We start from the raw sequence: 7550 nt of genomic DNA on the forward strand, positions 1-7550 counted from the left end.
CTTTATTGGAAGACGGATTCCCTTTCGGGGTGGAGGTTGGGGCCAGCGAAGTTCCCCGGCGACTCCACTGGAAGGATACAAGGGGCGGGGCGTGGGTGAGGGGCGGGGGCGGCGCGGGACCCACGCCACGCCATGAGGGGCTCACCCGAAGCAACATTGTCCCTGCCGCGGCACCCGCTTGGCTGCCCCCGAAGTACGCAGCCGACAGCCTCCTTTAGCCATACCCCCTCGCCTCGCCACACGAGGAGGCCGAGACGTCAGACCACCTCTCGGAAGCAGCCTCCTCCAGTGCGCGGGGAGGTCGGGGAATTCCCCCCAGAGCAAGTTTGTGTCAACGATTCTAATGTCACGGTACTTCCAGTCCCGGCCCGGCGCCGTCCGTCCGTAGTGCTCGGCCGGACCATGCGGCAGCGGTGGCAGCTGTGACTTAGCGGGGTCCGAACAGAGGGGCGAAGTGCAAGATGGGGGAACGGACGGTAACTGGGGTAGAATAGGGATTTAACTACCCTAATTAATGAAAATCGAATTGACGTGTGAAGGTAGAGGAGACGAGCGATGTCATAACAGCTGCACCCTGATGAGACAAAAGAGATGAATTGATTGTAGATGGTACGTCTGTTGATATGGTACGCAAATATGTCCTGTTGATAAACAAAATGTGATTATCGTTGTTGTAAGTTGTAATGAATTCGAATGATTTAGTTTTAAAATGAATGTAACACCACGTTGATTGACTGCAATAAAAATAAAGAAAGATATACCTAAGAACGTACGTGCTGATATGAAATATCTGGAATTGGAGGACTTACAACGAAGTTGTTATGGGCAGACAACAAATAAGAATCAACGTAATCGTCATCGTCAAGAATGCGATTTTCGCACGGCCTTGTTGTTCTCCAGTAGTGTAGTCGGGTGTCGGGTCTTCCACATGCTTATTTCACCCCCGACACATCGTCGAATATGCCAGTCAGCCACCTGGTACAGTGCATGACAAGTCGACAACAAGACCGCCAGCCTTCGCAAGCGTATTACACGAGTTTATTTTATGATCATTCCAAGAATCTGGCAAAAGTAATGGCGAGTAAGACTCACACATCCTAGAGTCTCATTGGTCAGACATAATGTGGTAATGTAATCTTATGTGCGAGAGTTATTTCGTAACCATATCTCAAAATTGAGAGGACCTGTATATCTCTGTGTGTCTCCTGTCTGATTTTTGCCCACCACCCACCTTCCTTACTAAGAATAAATAGACACCAGAGTCCACTCATTTGAGTGATTTGGGTGTTCCCAGAGGTTAAACTTACATCATGTTTTGTGTTTCTGCGCTCGCACTGCAAAATTGTAGGTTTGCAAACTCGTTCATGCCGCAGGGGCCATGGCGCCTTTCGGGCAAAGGGAGAGGCAAACCCATACAACTGTTCTAGCCCGTTCCAAGAAACACATGATGGTTATCGAGCGATTTCATAAAGCCAGCATCATTGCTGCACATTAATACAAACGTGTTTTATTTCGTAAAATAACAAAATATAAATCAAAACAAACAAACAAAACAATAATATTTCCCGACACATCAACGCGGCATCGGGAGAGTCGGCCTTGCAAGCCACCAAGCCCTCAGACGGTGTGCTGCGGGTCCGCGGTGTTGCCCGCCGAGCCCAGCATGTTGTGGACGACGCTGGGGCTCTTGCCCATCGGCCTGCTGGGGTCGCACAGGGCCGGCGCGGGCGCCAGGGCCGCGGCCACGCTCTCCGCCTGCAGCACGGCCTCGGCCTGCGCCGCGATCTCCGCCCAGGACCGCTGCACGTCCTCGAGCTCGGTCAGGCGGCTGCAGACGACGAAGCGGAGCACGGCCTGGCCGCGCACGCTGGCCGCGATCATGTACAGCGTCTTGCGCGCGGTCACGCGCCGCAGCAGCTCCTGGGTGCGCGCGCACGGGCCCTGCCAAACACAAGACAAACGCACGGGGGATATTATTTTCCGCGGAGTGTACTCTGCGGGTTGTTTGGCGGTGAGCGGCGGTGAGGTTTGGGTCAGCAAGAGGGTTGGAAAAGAGCTTTGCTGAAGAGCAGTGAACTGAGAGGGCTGGGGTCTGGTCGCGCCACGCGCCGCCACGCCCCCGCCCGCCAAGCAGCACTCCTCCTTTTGTTTGCTCCCTCGTTCAGGGGGATTACGCCCCTTGGTGCTCATCCCTAGAGGTGGTCCGTCTTGCGTCTCGGCTCGGGAAGTGGTGGGGGCGGGGGAGCAGGGGGTTAGGTAGTCTCGGTTACCCTACGACGCCAGCAGGCGGCCGCGTCGGGAATCGGTCGGTCCATCACCGACACCCGGGGGCCCCGGCTCGGATCGAGCACGGGTCGGGTCGGGTTCGAGTGAAAACAGCCCCGACCCTTACCTCCCGGGCCCTGGCCCGGCGACCGCCAACCGCCACCGCCGTCGCTCAGACCTCGGATTGGGGACGCTGGCCTCGGCCAAGATGCCCGTCAAAGCCGTCCGCCGCACTCGGCGCGGCCTCGGCGCGGGTCACTCACCACCATCCTGAAGCAGACGAGCCCGCAGCGAGCGGGCATGACCACCTCGAAGCGCGCGTCGCGGTGCACCAGCTCCTCGAAGTCGGCGGCCAGCTGGACCTGCTTGCGGATGTGCGCCTGCAGCCCGCGCGCGCCGTACGTGCGCAACACCATCCACAGCTTGAGGGCGCGGAACCTACGGCCCAGCGGGAGCTGCCAGTGCTGGAGGGGGAAGAGCATGTTTGCAATTAGCGATAAATTGGAAAACCTGCTGGGGATTTGACCGTCAACACGTTCCTTGTGGCATGGCCACTATGTGGCCCCTCTTTGCTGTTGTTTCCCAACCCTCAGATGAACAGCCGCAGGGGACGTGTTACGCGCCTCGATGTCTGGCTCACCCTGTAGTCTGGCATGACCCCTTGCTTGTCGTGCTTGAGGTAGACCGGGTCCACGTTGAAGGCGTTCTCCAGGTCGTTGGCGTTCTTCACCCTGCAAAAAAGGGGAGCCGACACTACTTGGTTATACCGCACGGTGTGTGGGCTCCACTCACCGCCCATCACAGCCATGCCGATCGGGGAGCTCACCACATGGTGGAGCAGTCAAAGTTGACGTGCAGCCACTTGTGCGGGTTCATGTCGAAGGAGTCGGCGTACTGCACCCCGGCCATGGTGTGCCTCATCTCGGGGCAGACGTAAGCGGCGCCTGCGAGCGGAGGAATGGTACAGCTCACCGGAACGACCCGAATATGAGAAACTTTGGTGGCGGCTTGGGGTCAGCAGAACCCTAAGCTGCCAAGGAGGGGGTGGCGGGCCAGTTCGCTTACCCGCGTACGCCGCGTCGATGTGCAGCCAGAGTCCCTCCCGATTGCAGACAGGTCCGAGCTCCTCCAGGTTGTCGAACGCGCACGTCACCGTCGTCCCCAGGGTAGCCACAACCTGCAAATTTCAGGTACGCGTCAACATTCACCCAGAAAAATTGTTCCTTATTTCAAGAGCATGCTGCTCCAAGATGAAATTTACTCTTGAAACAAGTCCATATTGCTTTTGGAAGAAGATTTTTCTCTTATTCGAAAGATAGTTCCAGCTTGTTTCAAGAGTAAAATTGATCTTGGAGCCGCATTTACTCGAAACAAGGAAAAATGTCCTTGAAACCAAGGTGTTTGTCTGACGCCTTTTTCCGAGCGAAAAAAAAACTACTGTGCATCCACTTCATTCGAAGCCCTTTGTCACATGAATCACTTTCTCGCCGCTCGGACACTCACATAGCAGGGGATGAGCCCCTTTTGTCGGTCGCTGCGGATGGCTGCCTCGAGGACGTCGCCTCTGAACGCACCGTCCGCGTCGGTGGGCAGCTGGCGCATCGGCATCGCCCCCAGCAAGCCGCTCTTCCACACCGACGAGTTGGCCTGGTCTGCATAAACATCGTTTGTTCTTTATTTAGTCACATTTCGTCACAGCAGCCCTTGTCGTTGTACGTACCGGAGGTGTAGGCCACGAGCTTGGCTCTGATCTCGCCGTCCGACAGCTTGGGGTGGTCCTGGCGCACCCTGCGCACCATACGGTCCCGCGCCGCCAGCATGGCCACCAGCGTCGCCTCGCTCGCCGAACCCTGGTGAGTGTGCAAGTTCAACAGGGGATCACATTTCAGCAACAGGAATAGTGCTTGCCTTCGTTAGTAGCGTGAGAGGAACACCGTCTTGTTTCGGACGTTCAATATTCAGATTTGAGATTTTTTTTTAAAAAAAAACTCTTTTGTTCTTCTGAGCCGCCGGTCAGTTAGGGGTCATCCTGAAATTGCCCATCCGCCGTTACGGAACTGCCAACGCAAGCTCCCCTAGCGCCTGATGGGTAGGCAACATCTTGCCTGCAGTGCATACGTGCAACGCGGGTTTGCCTACCCTGCGTCTTGCAGGCGTTCGACCTGCCGTAAGTTTACCACCGAATGAATCTGAGAAAAGAGACCGAGCTTTTTGGAAGTTGCCTTTTTGACTTCTGAATCAGTTCCAATTTTGAAGCTTCCGATTTACAAATTTGCATCCTGTCAGTGGACAGATTATAGTTTTGTCCATGAGAAAGATGCAAATTCCTAATTTCCAACATGCACGTTTGCGTTTTATTAAGATGTGCACAAAAATGCATGTCTTAATCAACAAATTTGTCTTTTCACAAGTCCTTGAGGAGAGTGGTTACCAAATCTGTGTACACCTGATTACCTTAGTTGGGCACCCCTCGAGTTTCTCCATGAATTTTTTTTATTCTATTTTTTTAAATAAAACTTTTCTCGCACCGTTGTCACTTTCCCATAACGCCTCACCTCCACCCCCTTTTCTCGCGGGTCGCCGGGCGCCGACGCAGATATAGACGACCCCCGCCTGACCGACATGCCCGATCAGCCGATCGGTGCCGCGGCCCCCGGCCCGTGGCCGGCTCCAGGCGGACTGCGCCGCGCCGTGCCCCCGCCAGCCATACTTTTACTGTTTTCGTTCATGACGGCCAGGAATAATGGCCTGTAAAGCTGAGAGCGCCACGCCACGCGGCCCGACGTGGTCCGACCCTCTCCTCCTGCTCTCAGCGGGGTTTGGGTCTTAATCGCTCCGGCGTTCAAGCGCGCGCGCATTGTTCGGACCCCAAGGTCAATTGAACCAACAACAGCCGATGGTTTGGCCCACTCTAAGTTTACCTGGATGACTCCGCCGCCGGACCCGGGGCCGCTGTGCAGGAACTCCTCCGGGAGCCCCAGCAGTTTGCCCAGCCAGTCCACGACGATCACCTCCAGCTCAGTGCAGGCGGGGCTCGTGATCTGCGCAACAAAAACAAACAAAACCGAAAACAAAAATCACGCGTCAGTTCTCTGCGAATAATGATAAATCGACACGACTTTTTCTGCGCCGCTCACCCAGCTGAAGCCGATGACGCCGAGGCCGGCGCTCAGCATCTCGCCGACGATGCCCGGGAACGAGTTGGCTGTCGGGAAGTAGGCGTGGAACGAGGGGCTGTGCCAGTGCGTGACGCCGGGCATGATGTGCGCCTCCAGGTCCTTCATGACCTCCTGCCAGGGCTCGGGGTCCTGCGGGCACTCGGCGGGCAGCAGCGGCGCCAGGTAGCCCGGCTCCACGGCTGGGAGGACGGGCCGGTCGCGGATGTTGCCGATGTAGTCGGCGATGAAGTCCACGGCCGCCTTGCCGAACTCGCGGAACTCGTCGGGGCTCATGTCGCCGGTGGTCGCCATGTCGTCCACTTCGTCTCTGCAGCAGCAGTCAGTAGGCAGCGGTTTAATTTTATTCTCCCCCCCCCCCCTCTCTCTCGCTCTCCCTCTCCGCCGCGAGCAGGCCACTCCCGGGCCACGCTCGCCAACCCCTCGGCGTGACCCCCCGGCTGACCCGGCGCGAAGCCCGGGCTGCGCGGGGGGGCCGCGGCCAGCCCTTCACCACCCACTCCATCACTTTGCGAATCCCCTGGAGACGGAGCTCCCCGCCCATCCCCGCCCCGCCCCGCCACTCTACGGAGCGCGAGCGACGCATTCGCTTATCAATCAGTCTATCGTCGATTGGAGGAGAAGGCAAGGAGTGGGGAGTGGGGGGAGGAGGGCGGTGCCCGGGCTGTGCCCCGTGGTGATCAATGCAGCAGACTGTGCTGTTGTTCCACCTCCCCACGCAGCCACCGACCCGCCAGGCGCCCTGCCCTCTCCTCCACCCCGTGTCCCGCAAGCTGTTACAGCAGGGCAGGTAGGCAACCGCAGACGCTACCGTTGGACCGTCTGTCTGCCCGTCTGTATTTCGGGTATGCCTGTCTGTCTGTCTTTATGTCTATCTGACCGTCTTTCTGTCTGTCTGTCAGTCTGCCTGTCTAGTCCGTCCGTCTGCTACCTCCATTGATTAGGCCTACACTCTCCGAGTGTCGTTTTGCACACCGCTGCGTGCCTCGTTGCGTGAGTGGTGGGACGCGAAACGCTCCCCGCCCCGCCCCGCCACGCCTTGCCCCGCCCCGCCACGCACCCGCAAGGCCTCAGTCTACCTTAATTACGCGTAAGCGACCGCCTGCCTCGGCTCTTCTTACATAGGGACCCATGACTTTAGCTCCAGCAGCTTTCTCCAGCCGTCTGCTAGCGAAATAAGGCGAGCGTTGCGCCGGCCGACACGCCGACACGCCCTCCCCCCCCCCCCCCCCCCCCCGTAATTTTCGCAAGCAGGCCAAAGTCATTCCCCCGTTCAGTTTGTTTTTTTTTTTTCCGCGCCCTTTCCATCATCACGAGCAGATGCGCACCAAATAAACCGGGGGGGAAAATTGCGAAATCGTGACGGTGGCGAGGAAGGGGCGGTTTGGAGACAAAGATGAGTGCCAAAATCAACAGTGGGGCACACGGGGTGGAGCGGGGCGCGAGGGAAGAGTGACGGACGAGCAGCAGGGAGTTGTCTGAATTATTTATGAGGAAGGACCATTGCAAGGGAGGAGATCAGCGGACGTTTGCGACCGCGCGACCGCCCAGGGTGGAGGCAGTGCTCCGTGCGGGCGCCACCGGGCCGCCCCCGCCCCGCTCGGTTCCTGCCCTGACCTCTGCCTGCTGCCCTGCCGGCTACGGACAGGCCCGTGCCCGTGCCACGCACACACACACACAAGTGCTGAGGCCAAACATTTGGGGACGCCGATTCGGGAAGACAAACGCGAACCAACTACTGTCAGGACAACCGCGCAAGTTGAATGACTCACAGACTCCTCCCTCTGCTTGTCAGGCGCACAGACGCTGCGGCTGCTCCGTCACCCCTACCCTACCTTCTGAACTGCTCAGTTGTCGCCTCCAGGCGTCTCCAGGTCTCTCCAGGCACCCTGTCACTCACCGACTGCTTATTCCACAGCTTTTCCAAAAGAACCAGGCGGCATGCAGCACGGCTCCTTGGACCCCCACTACCGGATTCTCTTTCGGCACGACTTGCACAGCCTCCCGCCTATGCCCGCTCCCGCTCCCGCCCCCGAGCCCCGCCAGCCCAAGCAGAGCAAGAGGAAGCAACTCGAGCAGTACGAGCACGCCGAGAGCTACCACCCGAGC

General features: G+C 58.1%; 1 protein-coding gene across 3 annotated transcripts in view; it reads right to left on the minus strand.

Moving 5' to 3' along the window:
- Positions 1-1481: 1481 nt before the first annotated feature.
- Positions 1482-7550, minus strand: part of LOC113207246 (aromatic-L-amino-acid decarboxylase-like) — a 6856-nt gene continuing 787 nt past the window's right edge. Inside the window, exons 1-10 of one of the 3 annotated variants that reach the window (XM_052267755.1) lie at positions 7342-7472; positions 5403-5751; positions 5187-5306; positions 3986-4115; positions 3769-3917; positions 3331-3442; positions 3092-3209; positions 2906-2996; positions 2529-2729; positions 1482-1941 (exon numbers count right to left, since the gene is read on the minus strand). In XM_052267755.1, coding sequence (XP_052123715.1) covers positions 1618-1941; positions 2529-2729; positions 2906-2996; positions 3092-3209; positions 3331-3442; positions 3769-3917; positions 3986-4115; positions 5187-5306; positions 5403-5735 — 1578 coding nt within the window. In that variant the 5' untranslated portion in view covers positions 5736-5751; positions 7342-7472 and the 3' untranslated portion in view covers positions 1482-1617. Of the gene's footprint in view, positions 1942-2528; positions 2730-2905; positions 2997-3091; positions 3210-3330; positions 3443-3768; positions 3918-3985; positions 4116-5186; positions 5307-5402; positions 5752-7276; positions 7473-7550 lie in introns of those variants that run through there. The other 2 variants (XM_026423727.2, XM_026423726.2) reach the window with 2 other exon arrangements.

Source organism: Frankliniella occidentalis, unplaced genomic scaffold (genome assembly GCF_000697945.3).
Source record: "Frankliniella occidentalis isolate FOCC.00 unplaced genomic scaffold, Focc_3.1 Scaffold58, whole genome shotgun sequence".
NCBI lineage: Eukaryota > Metazoa > Arthropoda > Insecta > Thysanoptera > Thripidae > Frankliniella > Frankliniella occidentalis.